This window comes from Lynx rufus, unplaced genomic scaffold, assembly GCF_022079265.1.
Source record: "Lynx rufus isolate CCGP_SWC_20201006 ecotype Redwood Valley unplaced genomic scaffold, mLynRuf1.p SCAF_2, whole genome shotgun sequence".
In the NCBI taxonomy this organism is placed as follows: Eukaryota; Metazoa; Chordata; class Mammalia; order Carnivora; family Felidae; genus Lynx; species Lynx rufus.
Window position 1 is genome coordinate 174,262,243 of NW_025814834.1, and position 16,068 is coordinate 174,278,310.

Here is a 16,068-nt window from a genome sequence, read left to right on the forward strand (position 1 = left end):
GTGTGAAAAAATCGTAAGCCAGGGACCAATTTGTATACAACAAACTGTTAGCAGTGATTGCCTTTGAGAGCAGAAACTACAGTTGGAGGAGACAGATTTTTTACTTTGTTATATAATTTTCAAAGTTATAAACTAATAGATTTATTATTTCTATTTCTTATTTTTGTTTCTACAGTTTCCTTTTTTGACGTTTATTTATTTTTGAGACAGAGAGAGACAGAGCATGAACGGGGGAGGGGCAGAGAGGGAAGGAGACACAGAATCCGAAGCAGGCTCCAGGCTCCGAGCCATCAGCCCAGAGCCCGACGCGGGGCTCGAACTCACGGACCGCGAGATGGTGACCTGAGCCGAAGTCGGACGCTTAACTGACTGAGCTACCCAGGCGCCCCATAAAGTTTCCTTTTTTGAAAAGGCATGACTGACCATAATCATGGTTTCCCATTATCTTAAAACACGATGATAGCCTTGTAAATCCCACAAAAGTCAACTCAAAAGTGTCCATCCCCATTTAAAATACACAATTCTTCCCTTCCCCTGTTTTAGAACCCCAGACTTATAATTTAGTATCCTGGGGGAGAACATTTGCTAGTGAGTGACCCATCTGTGACTGGTGGCAATACCTTTGCCACACAGCAGGAGCTGAATGCCCTGCATGCCTTCAGGACACTGATTGATCTACACTTACAAGAGAGGACCAAACCCTGTCCAGCATGGCCGCGTGGCGAGTCACAAAGTCCTGGTTTCAGACCCTAGTTCTGCCACTCTGGCCATGTGACTGAGTGTGAGTCACACAATTCCAGCCATTCCAATCCCTCTCCTGACTTGCTGGGTCAAGTCGCCATAGCATGTATAGGCACGTGGCTTCTTCTTCCTGGAATGCATTTCCAACTTGGCTTGGAAATCTTCAGGCAATGATTAAGATAAATGATGTTGGGTGCAGACCGCCTGAGTCTGAAACCTGGCTCATCCACTTACTAGTTGATAGGACTTTAGGAAGCCAAAAAACCAGCCTCCTTCATTGCACAAAGACAGTCATTTTTTTTTTTTTAATGTTTATTTATTTTTGAGAGGGAGAGAGTGTGAGCAGGGGAGGGGCAGAGAGAGACAGACACAGAATCTGAAGCAGGCTCCAGGCTCTGAGCTGTCAGCACAGAGCCCACTGACACAGGGCTTGAACTCAGGGACTGTGAGATCATGGCCTGAGCCGAGGTTGGAAGCTTAACCTACTGAGCCACTGGGCTCTCCTACCTCCATCTCTTAATTGTGTTATGAGAATTCAGCAAAATAAGGTATGATTGGCTTAACATCTAGCCTAACATCTGGCATTATGGTGTACAATAATTTGCAGCCATTATTAGAGTAATCAGCTGCCTCAAATCTTCTCTGAACTCATGTGGATTCAATAAACAAATCGATAACTCAGCCCTAACTTCTACCTGCCATGAGGCCCTACTGGCCTCTGTGCCCAGAGAGTGCAGGCCCAACTCACACAGGACTGCAGTTAGTCAAAAGGGGAAATGGGTGAGAATATGCAGAAGACAATAAAATTCAATACCATAAGGCAGATTTGGAATAGAAACGAATATGAGATATGGTATCAAAAGAACCAGCTTTGAGTTTCAACTCCACCATCTTTGGATCAGGAAAGCCTACACTAATTGCAACACCTTTCTGACCTTCAGTTTCCTGAGAGTGAGAGTCATCTCCCAGGTGAAGACCAAAGGAGTGAACAGGGTTAAAAGTGCTTCAGAACCAGTAAACCTTTGTAGGATGGAAAACCCGCTCAATGCCTTATTAACTATATTCATGGAATCTTTGTTACGTACGAAGCATAGCACACTCTGTGTCACGTAAGCACATATAAAAATGGTAAGCCAAGGGAAGAGTGATTGAAAAGACTGAATAATCAAATCTTCCTAAAATTATTATGGTGGGAGTAACCTTCCAGTAGAACCAAAGAAAGTATTCTCCTCAATCTATTTTATGAACCCCTCTCAAGTCCTACGGAGTACCATATCCTACTCATGGACTTTCAGTCACAAAGGCTCAACCTCTTCTCTCTACAATAGAAATCTATCACAAGGAACTAGAAGGATAATTGTGATATGCATTTAAACCTGATTTAGGTGGGTGATGGGCACTGAGGAGGGCACCTGCTGGGACGAGCACTGGGTGTTGTATGGAAACCCATTTGACTATAAATTTCATGTTAAAAAAATAAAAATAAAATAAAACAAAATAAACCTGATTTGGTTAGGTAGCCACATCCAGCCTTACACAAAAATGCCTTATGATCATGCTGATCCAGGAGCAGGACCACCCTATTCCCACCCCACCCCACCCCCATCTAAACCATCCCAGAAAGATGGCTATCAGAGCTACACTACCCAGAAGGTCCCTGGGACTTGACCTGCTGACCTGAGGATTCCTTTTAATGCTCTTATTAATGGAGGAAGAAAGCAGTCCAGTAAACTCACCCAAAGACTTGGCACCAAGGGAATTTCCCCAGCTAGAGAGAAAGCACATTGCTCTTCTAAAGAATTTCCAGAGAAGCAGATTTCTGCAACTTCATTTGGTAACCTGGTCCATGTCTCACAACTGTCAACTCGTAGCTATGGGGCAGCAAACAAATATTTGGGGAAGGGATTGTGCATCGCTTTGTTCTGCTGGTGGGAACCAGTTCAATCCTGCATGTGTTTTAAATCAGCAGGCTCTGCCATACTGGGTGGGGAGACAAGTGTTCCTTTGAAACCCTACAAACTGAGAACTGGAGGAGCAGAGGCATACCTGGCTTTTTCTGTAGCTCTATTTGGAGCCAGGGTCAAAGCCTAGGGCCTCGCAGACAGAGTGCAGCTTGCAATTGAGTCTTGTGGCTGGTACCGTACTCTTTTCAATCTTGATTTGAGTGCCTCTGTCAGCCTTGAGGGTGTGTGGGGTTATGAAATCCCTGGTTCCCTGAGGCTCATCACTCCCTGTTGCCTACACAATTCAATTACTCACACGTTCAATCAGTCAGCAAATATAATCAAGCCTCTTCCAGGGTCAGGCTGAGCACTCTTCTGGGTATTTGGAAAACAATGAAGAATAAGATACAAAAAAAAAAAAAAAAAAAAAAAAAAAAAAAAAAACCTTGCTCTTTTGGAGATTACATTTTATTAGGAACAGACAACAGCTGATAGAAGTAAAGCATAGAGTGTACATATAGCGTACCAGAAAACGATAAGGGGATCAGGAGTGACAGAAAAGAGGAAGGTAGTTACTGAGAAGATGAGGTCTGAGCAGACACTTGAGGGACCTGAGGAGCTGACCTTGTGGAAATCTGGTGGCAAAGCGTTGCAGGCAGGCAGAAGAGCCAGTGCAAAGGCCCTGAGATGGGAACAGCGACCAGGCTGATACAGCCTGTGTGGGGAGCAGGTTACCTGCAAGAGCCCTGGAAATACTCTATTTCACAAAATCGACCCTAGTGACTAGTAAAATGCATAAATCCAACCCCGGACCATGACCTACACAGCATCTTGGCTTAGGTGTGGTGTTGTCCCTTGAAGACCAAGTAGGGAAATGGAGACCAAACACTTCCATTTATGTCAGGGACACCAACTTGCTTCTAAGAAGGGAAACTCTGAAAGTGCCTCCCTCTCCTTCCTCCCCACTAAGTCCTGTCAGATCTTCCTTCCAAAGTCAGTCTTGTCACTCCCATTTATCCCTCTGCCAACATTCTCACCCAGCCATTCATTATTAAAGGGAAATTATCAAACACCTGTATGTGCCAGCATGGAGTTTACATGCTGAACAACACAGACATAGTCCCAGCCTCCCAGAGCTTATAGTTCAAAGGAATCCCAGCCTCTAGCATTTCATTAGAAGAAACCACCTCCTAACAGGCATCCTTGAATTTAGTTTTGTTCCCTCCAAGCCATCCTCAATCAGCTGGTCAATGTGACACTCAGGATGATTCCAGAAGACTCCCTACTGGCCTCAGAACCAGCTACTACGGCTATGCCTCCTCATGGATTGCAGTCTCCCCTCTTCCTCCTATTGGAAACCATCTGCCCATGCCATTCCTTCGGCTCTGAAGATCCTCTCAAAGTTCTCCAGAGTCCCTCAGCTGCCATCCCCTCACCCTTCCTCAATCTCATCCTTCCTCAATTCACTGAGAGTAGGGAGGTCCCAATTTCTATACTCATTCATTCTTCTTACACTTCCTGAGTCTACTGGATGTTGGGACCTGGGTGAGCAAACCGCAGTTCCCACCCCCCTGAAACATCAAATCTAGGAGTTAAGACAGATATGAATTCAAAAAATGTAGGATTATTTACCTCATTTATGTTACTTGATTATATAATGATTTTATTATTTGATTACTGTTGATCATAAGGGGATGATTCCCCAACCACATGAAGTTCTCTGAAGGCAAAGTACAAGGTATTGTGACAACACAGTAAGTAATATAGAGCTTAGTTTGGAGGGGATATTGAGAGAAAAGGCTTGTTCCTGGAAGGACTGACTTTTGAACTAAGATTCAGTGCAGCAGTATCCTAACGGAATTTCCTGCAGTGATAGAAATGTTCTGTCTCTGTGCTGCCCAATGCAGTAGCCATGAGCCAGGCATGGCTACAGAGCATCAGAAATGTGGCGAGTGCTTCCAAGGAACCGCATTTCAAACTGTTCTTTATTTTAACAAACTTAAACAGCCACATGTGCCTAGAGACTACCGTATTATTGAATAGCATGAATCCAAGGATGAAGAGGGGTTAGAGATGTTGGCAGAAGGCAAAAACGAACAAAGGATGCGTGTACAAGTCCTGAGGCCAGAGGGAGCATTCCATGCTTGAGGGCAGGACAGGAGAGTGTGGCTGGAATGCAGGGAGCTGAGAGAAGCATCATGAGATGGACCAGGAAAGTAGGTGGAGTCCAAACCATGCAGGACCTGAAGACCCTGTTAAGAACCTGGAGTTCTATCCAAATAGTAGTCTGATGCTATTGAAATGTGGTGAGCAAAAGAATGCCGTGATCAGATTACGTTAAAAAACAAAAATCATTCCTGGGGCACCTGGGTGGCTCAATCAGTTAAGCATCCAACTACTGACTTCAGCTCAGGTCATGATCTCACGGTGCATGAGTTCGAGCCCCGCATCGGGCTCTGTGGTGACAGTGCGGAGCCTGCTTGGGATTCTTCCTCTCCCTCTCTCTGCACTGCCCCTCCCCCACCCCCGCTCTCTCACTCTCTCTCAAAAAATAAACAAACTTTGAAATAAAAATCATCCCAGCTCCAAGAAGGAGACGGGATTGGGAAGGGGAAGCCCATACATGAGATCAGTTAGGTTCTCACACTAATCCAGACAAGCAACAAAGGTATGTGGTGCTGGAGATGGAAAGAAGGCAGAGATCTGACCTGAGTTCAGGCTCATCACCAACTTCCTGGGTGACTTAGGGAAGGTCACTTAATTCTCTGGGTCTCAGTTTTTCTTTTCAACTGTAAAATGGGAACAACCGCCCCTGCCCCACCTACCTTGTATGACAATCAAATGGCTATGAACGAGCTTTGTAAACCTCGCAGGTTCTACAAATGTAAAAGGTTAACATTATTGCTCAATCCCACATGGGCTACTCCCTCTTCTGCTCCTTCTCCCTCCAACCATTACTCATATAACTAGTGCAACTTAGAACAAAACAATACTTTGTTGGCTTCCTAGGTACTGGGTTTTTCCATGCAACTGAACCATTTCATCCTTAGGGGCAGAGAATTCGTTATAGCCCTCTTCTAGACACACTCCAGTTCAGCAAAAATCATAGCGCATAGCAGGTGCTCAAACAAAGTGTCCATACTAAATAACACTCAACAAATGCCTGTTGGCTGACTGATGCCTGCAGCTTCTTTTTCCTTCTTCCTAATGGAAGCTGGTACTAATCATACACAAGCTTGATAAGTTCTCACCTCCTTGGGAGGATTAAGATTGTGGCTCCAAAAAGAGATCTAAGCCCTTAAAATCAGGGACAGTCTATACCTCTAGGACTTGTGTGTTTCCATAGCACTTTTTAGATATGTGAGTACTGACCCAGTAAAGACCCACCAGTTTTAGGAGCAGCGGGAGTAGGAGAACCCAGACGAGGGTTTGGAGTCCCCTCCTTAGGGGTCTCATCCTGTCTCTAATACCTGTTAGTTTCAGAGCCTCAATATCCTCATGTGTCAAAAACAAAGAATGGCAGTCTACCTCACACAGTCACTGCAATATTTAAGCAAGATAAAGGATGCCAGAGTTTACTTCTTTGTAGCTCTAAGTAACATTAATCCAACATCCATTGATTGAGCAACAAAGTTGTGCCAGGCAACGTATTAGATGTTGGAAATACAGGGGTGATGGTATTAAAGCAACCAAACACATCATCAAGTACAATGAAACCTGTTAAGGACCAGATAAAACGCTATGTGGCAAGGACAGGTGAAGACAGTGGGTTCTAGGGCAGCACAGAGGGGTTTCTCACCCTCTCTTTCCTCTGAGGTTGGCAAGGGAGAGCAGGGGCTGTCAGAGGTCATCCAGGAAGGCTCCCAGGAGGAAATAATGCTTAAAATTACCTTATAAATACCTGTGGAGTTGGGCAGGTAAAGAAGAGAAGAACATGTCAGATAGTAAAAATAACAGAGGGGCACCTGGGTGGCTCAGTCAGATGAGTGTCCGACTTTGGCTCAGGTCATGATCTCAAGGTTTGTGGGTTTGAGCCTCACATCAGGCTTTGTGCTGACAGCACAGAGCCCACTTGGGATCTCTGTCTCCCTCTCTCTCTGCCCCACCCCCCACTCGCACCCTCTCTCAAAAATAAACATTAAAAAAAAAAGAATAGAACAGAGGTGTTTAATTCATTCATGTACTCCACAAATATGAATTGGGCATATCACAGGCAAGGAACTCTAGGGAAATTTAGATCAACAAGACATGACCCCTGCGAGGGGCACACATTTTTCACATAAGCAGACAGCCAGGTAAAGCCACTTATAATTCAGTATGGTTAAGATAACAATCAGGGTAAGGTCAAGGTTCCCCACATAGTGGCAAATTCAAAACACTTCAGGTAGTTTAATATGATTTCCAAGCAGGGAGCATGGGAGTGGAATGAGGTTGGGGACAAGGGCAAAGGGCAGAGCATGAGGGGGCAGCTGCAGTCCACCCCTTGCTCATATTAACCATGTGACCTTGGGGTGGCTACCTAACCCTTCAAAGCTCATTCCTTCCAGCTCTGAAACAGAATAAAAACTACGTCAAGAGGCTGTCGTGCGCATAAATGGATGTGAAGTCTCCAACGTGGTACCTGGAACATAATTAGTGCCCGAGAAATGGTAGTTGCATCAACATCATCATCATCTTGTTGTTGTTGTTGTTATTGTCCTTATTAACTTGACTAAGAGGCAAACCATCTCAGGCAGTGTGAACGACCCAGTTTGAGAACAACTGCTCTCAAGCTCTTAACTCCCTGAAGTCCTTGAAAAAGAAGACACAAGACAGGATGTATTTTACATCACCCTTTGCCCTACACCAGCGCTTGTCAAAATCTTACATACAAAGAACCCTAAAGACAGGGAGTGAGCGGATAGTCCCAAAAGGTACCTCCCTAATTGACTCTCATGTTTCAGCGTTTTATCTTACTTCATTGTCCTGCACCATCTACCCATTTCCGTTACTGTTACCATCACCACCACAACAGGAAAACACAGTGCTTCCTCATTTCCAGGCACTGTCGAGGCACTGTATATGCATTAACTCATTTGATCCTTCACAACAACCCGCTGAAGATAAGGTACAATCATCTTTCGCATCTTACAGATAAGGAAACTCAGGCAAGAAACATGAAGTAACCTGTGCAAGAAGACAAGCTAATGAATGTTGGAAACAGGATGTCAATCCAGACAGTCGGGCTCCAGAATCTGTGCCCTATGGTGTGCTAACTCCTGAATATAAAAATGCTTCCCTCGGGGCGCCTGGGTGGCGCAGTCGGTTAAGCGTCCCACTTCAGCCAGGTCACGATCTCGCGGTCTGTGAGTTCGAGCCCCGCGTCGGGCTCTGGGCTGATGGCTCAGAGCCTGGAGCCTGTTTCCGATTCTGTGTCTCCCTCTCTCTCTGCCCCTCCCCTGTTCATGCTCTGTCTCTCTCTGTCCCAAAAATAAATAAACGTTGAAAAAAAAATTAAAAAAAAAAAATGCTTCCCTCTCTAAACCTCATACCAGCCATGAGCTGCGAGTAAATGTGTCATGCTTATCCCATGGCTTCTGGCACACAGTCACACAGCCATACTCCAGGTGAGGGGACAGCCTGAGACCCAAGAGCTTTATCCCAATAGCCTCAGTGCAAGAGCCTCACTAAGGACCAATGTCCAGGGCACTCATGGGGGCTCACAGTGCTCAAACAGCTGATGAGCTGGCCAGCACCGGGAGATGATTAAAAATCTACCATTAAACCAAGCTGTACTTAGACCAGACCTTTTTTTAAAGTAGCTTTTCATCAGGGGATTATATTTTCTTCTTGACAATTTCCTTAATGGCAAGAAAGGCTATATGTTAGAAGAACAAAGGAGACCCAAGGGCAAAGAGTAGAAGATTCTCACCAAGGCGGGGGCCGAGAGTGAGGAGGGAGAAGGAAAATTAAACAGGCAGAAGAGACATGCCCCCACTTTTATTCCTACAGAATGCTCCAGCGCTGCCCACCCCCACCTCCTCTCTCTGCCGTCTTCTCTGGGGGCACTAACAGCAGCCCAGAGCTCATTAAAGTTTAAACAGACTGATCAATACGGACAGAATGGTGAATTGTCCATCTGCAAATTACCAAACCCTTCATGAATATTTAAGGAACAAAACTAGGAACGGAGAGAAGAGAGAAACCAGGACTTTATTTTTCCCTCTAAAAAAACAAAACAAAACAAAACAAAAAAAAAAAAAACAGACAAAAATATCTCTGTAGCTCCTGATCATCAGCAGGCTGACTGCAATCCAAGGCCACTCAACATCAACATCTGCCTGGCACAACTCAAAGTTTTGCTTCCTCAAAACACACATGTGCATGCCACTGCGCCTTTGCACATGCTGTTGCCACTGAACAAAATGAGGTTCCCCAACCTGTCCACTTGGAAGGCAGGACAGTCCAGTGACTAAGGGTGCAGCTCTGGAGTCAGCCTGCTTACGGTTCCAGTCCCACCATGAACCCAGTCCCCTCATCTACCCTGTCAACCATTCACCATTGGGTAAGTCACCTAACCTTTCTGTGCCTATTTCCTTCTCAATAGTACATGGGTCGTAATAGTACTACCTTCATAAGGTCATTGTGAGGATGCACATACACTATGCATGCTACCACGGTTTACACAGCACTGGGCACACCTGAAGGCACAGCAGGTGTCAGCTATGATTATCGTGACTTCCTCCACATTCGGTCACATGCGACCAGATCATCTGCAGGCTCCACATCTGTCCCATCTACCTGTGCCCGAGATCCCCTTTCCTCAGCTCCAGCCATAGCCACTTAGCCCCCAGCACCTACTTGAGTCATAGTCTAGCTGTCTATTGATCTCTGTCACTAGCCTATGAGCTCCCATAAGGTAACGCCTGTATCAAAAGCACCCCAACACTGTCCCTGACACCAGGTGTACAAGAGACATGCTCAGCAGGTGAGGGCAGGGGAGCATCTGCAAGGGTAGAACGCCACAGCTGTGGCCATACCTTTGTGACAACACCACATGCGGCCCAGATGTCCTCCGAGGACTGCTCATGGTGGTTGAACTGAGGCTCCCATTGGTTAATTGGCTGGTCTGCGAAAGCCAAAAGGACTCCCCTCTGGTCCACCAGAGCCGCACGCACACTGCCCGTTCCAACGTCCACACCCACGTAGTAGCTCCCTGGTTCCTGACCTCCCCCGGGCATTGCGGTCCCTCCACCTGCAGAGATCAAGGACAAAAACCACACTAAGACCAAGTAGGTCTACAAAATTGGGCATAAAACATCTTGAAAGTGGAAATAAAAGGAGTGCAGCTGCCTGCTGGTCATTTGCTTCCTCGTTCACCCAACAAAAATGCAGAGTGGTCACAGAATGCTAGTGGACACATTGAGCTGGGTTGTGGGTCAACAAGATAGGCAAGGCCTTAGACATGGAGTTTCCATTCTTGGAAGGAAGTCAGATGTGAAGCAGCTACAATCTCACAATTCTTTAAGCAGAGGCATGATACCCAGTGAGTAAGAAGTGCCTTACATGTAAATAGGGGGTGTGGAATCCAGAGAATCTAGAGCTAATAGATACGTATTTATTCTCATTAAATTTGAATCAAAGTGAGGACAGTGGCCACAGTACAAAAAAGGAACCTCATCTACCCTGTCAACCATTCATTCAAAAAATTGTCTACTGAGCACCTGTGACATGCCAAGCACTGGGAAAAGTCCATGCACCCCTCCCGTATTCCTCACTGCAACCCCAGAAGGAGTCTATTTAAGTCATCCGAATTTATAGATCATCAGAGGAGACTCCAAGAGATACGTCACTTTTCTCTTAAAGGCAGGTCCACACACTTAGGAAGAGTAAATGACACACGTTGTACGGATGGGGAAACAGGTCTCTGAGACATGAAGAGAGGCAGCAGCATCATTCACAGGCAGCCCAGACCCACAACTTCCCATCTGGTACCGCCAAGTCCCATGCATGCCCTTCCCCTCGTTCCCTCTTAACAGCCTGCAGGGTCACTTTGAAGAAGAGGCAAATACACTGCAGCCGAGTCATGAAGAGACTGAGAATTGGGAAGGAGCCTCTCGGGGCACAGGATCAGGAATTTGTGAGACCGTCTGTTTTCCTTGCAGACCCCTTGTGAGTTACAAGGAAATCCGACCAGAGAACACTCAGGAATTCCTTGGCCGTCATCACCACTCTAGGTCCCTCTGGTCAGATTAGCCCACATGACACAGAAATCTCCCAGCGACTTTCATTTCCCAGATCAGCCTTTCCAAGAGCAAGAACAAGCCCCCAAGACAACAGCGCTGGTGAACAGGCTACAACTCCCCAGGTGAGCCCGGGGCAGTCTTTGCACCCGGGAATCTCATTTCAACCGAGAAAGTGGCCTGAGCCCATCCATTTCAAAAAGGTAATGCTTCCCTGGCAAAGCCACACTTGGGGATGCTAAAACGCAGCCAGCCCGCAGATGTTCAGTTACTGCTTCCTGGATATTTATCCCATTCAAAAACAGCTTCATGAAAAGTGACCACTTCTGACTTAATCACAGTGATCTCCCAATGGTGTTTGCCCCCTTGGGCTAGCAGGCTCCCTGGCAGGTGGAAGGGAAAACGGGGAGGCGGTGCTGGGGAGCCACAGCCAGCACACGTGCTACCTTCAGCAGGGCTTCGGAGAACAGCTCCCAGGCTCCAGCCTCCACGCTTTCTCAGCCTGACTTCCTCGCTTACATGCTTTGGGAGCTACACAGGATCTACAGCACCAGACATCAAGCTACGCATTCCTCAGTGTTCTTCAAGCCATGACTCACACAAAATTTAAGTGAAACAAGTCAAAGTGCAGCTGCTCCATTTGAAGCAAAGATCAGCCCAGCGCCCCCTCCACACCTCTCCCTGCAGCCACCCCTCTGCGGGGCCCTTTCTCAGGACCCAGGATGGTTGAAATACAGCATGGTGTCCTGCATGGCATCCCAGGCCCACCACGAGCTTCCCCGTTTGCTGTCAGGCATGTCTAACACAATCCCACCAGGTCTTACACCAACCCCAGACATTCTGAGACTCCTCGCAGGTTCTCAAGGGCTCACCCTGCCTCGGGGCTGCCCCACCGAGGGCTTCCTACTTGCCCTTCCCTTCCTCACACCTTCCTCTCTTGTGAGCCTGGTGGCCACAGACTCACACTGCAAGCTTCCAGCTCAACCATCTCCCCTTCAGGAAAGACATCCTTGCCTTTCCCTGTCCCTCGCTGCCACCAGAGTACCATGTCCCTGCTTTCTTTTACAACCTAACCATTGTGAAATAGGATTTGTTTTCGGTTCCAGGTCTGTCTCCCTTACTGGCCTGAACCTAAAAAAAAGGATCTTATTGATTTCTGTATCCCTAGTTCCTAGTATATAATCAGCTTTCAATAAATGTTTCCTGAATGAGCAGCTAGATCAGTGAAATCAATAGAAATCATGGATGAACCTCATGCTTTAATAGTTTGAATTCCTAATTTCGTACCTATATGCACGAGTGTTTTGTCTTGATTCTAATCTCTGTATGCTTCATTCATCCAATTAACATTTACTGAATGCCTACAACCACATTTTATTAATTCTAGACACTCATTTTTTTCATTTTGCTTCTCTAAAATCAGTGAATCCTATAATCAGTGGCATCTTACAATCAAGTGGTAGCATTTTCTTTCTTGGTGATGCATGAAACAATAATGCATCTTGTAATCCATGACTGATATTCAAAGAAATGCAGAATGCGCCAGGCACAGGCACCCTGCTATGAGCGGAGGACAAGACAGGGCCCTGCATTGGCTCAGAGCTACCTCAAGTTTCTTCCTATGCAAATAGGAAGAAGACTGACCAAGCCAGTTCCTCCATCTCCCTGCTACTGACCACACCACAACCTCTTTACTCGGAATTCCCTTTTAGCTTCTCACTGTCCCCAGCATAAAGGCCCAGGGGTGCTCCTAACACTGATTCTGGCTTGCGAAGAGCCCTCTGCCCTTGGCTAGAATTCCCCAAGGCTATTCGAAACATTTCAGAGAGAAACAAGGAAATAAATAGGAAATCAAGAGTCTATACAACCATTCCGGCTCACCCTTACTGGCCAGCCATCCCCCAGCTTCTCGCCATTCCTGCTAGCCCAGCTCCTCAAGCCTGGGTTCCTCGCTTTTGTCTCCGTCTTCCCCTGCAGGGAGTGCAACATCTTATCACCCACCACCCACAAGTCCAATTTATTTCCAGCAAAATCCAGAGGCAGATTTCCACTCTGGAAACACCTAGGGCGTACCTACTTCAGTTCTGGTTTTTGGACCCATGTCCTCACTAAAGAGGCAAGAATCTACCCTTCAGGAGAGCTCCTACTTCTTCTTAAGAAGGGTGGAGCTTTACTATTAAATTATTAACTCCAATGTTGCCCAGATCACAGCTACCCCCAGTGCCAACCCAGAGCCTGGCACACAGCAAGAACCTGAGTCTTTGTGACTCAGTGGATACCTTTAAAGCCTATCATTAGGGAATAATAAAAGGTGCTACGTCTACTGTGTCCCCAGTGCTCTGTTCAACAGCTTGCTTACATTACCATACCATGTTTAATCCTGACATCAGTCCTTCAAGGTTAATTCCTAATATCATCCCCATTTTACTGATAAGAAAACTGAGTCCTAGACAGGTCAAGTAACATGCTGCAGTAGATCATGTCACTAGTAAGTAATAGAGTTGACAGCAAACCCCTTCCCTGTGGCTCCAAAGTGTCTAACCATTCTCGGGGTGCTATACTGCCTGACTCTCCTCCATCTACTAAATGCCTATTTGCCAAGGACCCTGCCTACTTTGTCTAAGATTGGCTGATTCAGAACTCAAGGTGCCCCCCTTCAGAGATGGCCCCTTCCCCAATGTCAGGCTGCCTCTCTCTGGCAAACCGCCCGTTTCTAGACCACATTACCAAAGCACTGGTCAGAAAGAGTCAAACCCATGGGGACAAGGGCACCATACCTCCTGGCACTGTTCACACACGCCTCCCAGTTCATGTTTTTCTAAGGAACAGAGCCTAATTAAATATTTCAGGTTCACCATGTTTCCCATTACTATAGTTTTAAGTGATCTCTTTGTGATTGTTTCCACACCTGGACCCTGAAAGCAGGGAAGCAAGTTAAGTTCAAGCCCTTGGACGGCTTCCCTGAAACTCGACCCTGAGAGTTTTAAAAACTCTGCCAGAGAATTCCCTGCAACTCAGATCCCTTGTCTTGCCGCTCTGTGCCCTTTGTTCCCGGGTCGCAGGTACTCTCTGCTGTGTCCTGTACTCCAAACTGTATCCCGTGCACCTTTGCCTGAAAAAATAAAATACCTGCAAAATTGAAAACATTCCATTTTCAAATTTGTTAAGAAAAAAAAAAAAGGATTAGGATCCGCCTGTGTGTCTGGCACTTGCATACATGCCTTAATCTCTTCCAAATGAAACTCAACCGAGTTGGTAAACCCATCACCATTCTGTACTTCAGTGGGACGGGGAAATTTGCCCCAGTCACACAAGCTGTAAAAAGCAGCACCCAGATATGAACCTCGGCCTCTATAGCAAGTGTGGGGATCTTTCCACAACAACCTCTAACGACCGAAAACAAAATTCTTTGTTAACTTCTTCAATGACTGTATCAACAACAAATGTAGCAACAAGTAGCAATGATTAAGCTCTGCTCTGCAAACACCCTCATGATTTTGTGATTCCATCCAATCCTTGTAACAACCCCGTGAGGCGGACAGTGTGAGCCCATGTTCCAGTTAAGGAGACTGAGATTCTCAGCAACTAGTCTGTTTAACGTCACATAGCATAGAACCTGAGGAGCTGGGACCGGAGGCTGTGCTGGAATGGCTGCAAAGCCCACTTTATGAATGCTGGGGGTCAGAACTTTGGTACCATCTCATTCTTTTAGGCAAAGATGAATGCTCTAAAAACTCTGATTATTATTAGGGCTACAGGGAGGGTGACAGGCAGGCAGAATGAGGACATGGACTGTGGGGGCCACGAGAAAGAAAAAGAGAGAAATTCAGGTTGCACTGGACACAAGTCCTGGGCCACCTAACTTCTCAGTCTGCAAGATCCTCCACAGGGCAGAAAGAGCCTCCTGTCCAAGCCCCCAGTATGCACGGGACTCATTTTTAGCCCCAATTCATGATCAAAAGACTGCTCCTATGATAAATATTTAGATGGCTCATTAAATAATAGCTTCTATAAATATTATTAGAAATATGCCACAGGAAACCACAGGCTTCACGGCTGATTCTTCAACAAATGTGCAAGTTGTTCGAATGCAGCGTGAAAAAGGAAGAGGGACATGAACACGGGAGGCAGTTCTTTGCAAAACTATTTCAGTAATTCTAAGAAGGGTGTCAAGGCTACAAATATTGTGCCCAAAACCCCTCATTTGGGGGTTGTCTTGTATCTTTCCTCCTCCTTTTCCCCGATACAACCTAATAGCAAGAATATTGTTTCCTACGACTACAATCCTCCAGAGTGAAGGAGCTTACCTTCAGTCCTATTTCTTCAAAAGGCCACTCCACCAGGATCAATTAGGTGACAGTGTCCACAGAAACAGTGTCCCAGGGATCTGAGAAGGAACTCAATATCCTCTTTCAACTTTGATCTCTGGACTCTGCTGTGAGCTCAGGCACATGAGTTCCACACAATTTATTTATTTGGTTAGTCAAATTGCAAGCAGGCGCTTGGTAGGTTTGGAAAGAAAAAGATAAGCAATGAGGATGCCTGTCCACTTCGGCCCTCTAACAGAAAGAACTGAACAGCACTTCGAACGAGTCTCGCATGCTGTAAGATGGCAAGAAGGCTTCGGATGGAAGTAAAGAGCTCATTTGGCAATAATGACAGTTGGCAATTCATAACAACTGGATGCCTAGTGGTTTCACCAACAATACCCCTGGGAGAAAACAGTACAGGTTGCTCGTGGCCAGTTTTCCTCTTAAGGTGAAAAACTGTCTCCTATGGCTCCAATCTCCTGGTATGTTCGTGAGATTAACTGAGATTATAGAACTGAAGTGACTAGCATAGCACCTGATGTGTGGCACACACTCCATAAGGAGCTCCAATCGTGAGGACTATTATTATGTCCCTGCCAACACCGGATCACCTCTGGACACCTGCAATATACCCTGCCCCTGCCCGGGTGTTCTCACTCTAACAGCTCAAATCCCAGTAAACGAAGCAAATACTAAATACTTTCTCTGTGCCAGGACACTAGGACTCTTCAGCTGAAAGAGACAGGATCTCTGGCTTTAGAGCTGACAATCTAACCTAAGAATCTGATTTCTGAAAATCAAATAGTGACGACTCAAGGTATTCCCGGTTTTTGTGCTTCCAGCAAAACCTAA

The 16,068-nt window shown here is 46.1% G+C and overlaps 1 protein-coding gene across 6 annotated transcripts in view; it reads right to left on the minus strand.

Annotated features, from left to right (window-relative positions):
- Positions 1–16,068, minus strand: part of FGGY (FGGY carbohydrate kinase domain containing) — a 419,346-nt gene that overhangs the window by 386,535 nt on the left and 16,743 nt on the right. For all 6 annotated transcript variants that reach the window (XR_006963068.1, XR_006963067.1, XM_047085935.1 and 3 more), the window contains one exon: positions 9,704–9,918. Coding sequence is in view for 4 of the 6 variants with exons in the window: in XM_047085935.1 (XP_046941891.1) it covers positions 9,704–9,904 (201 nt within the window). In the remaining 2 variants the exon portion in view is untranslated. The remainder of the gene's footprint in view (positions 1–9,703; positions 9,919–16,068) is intronic.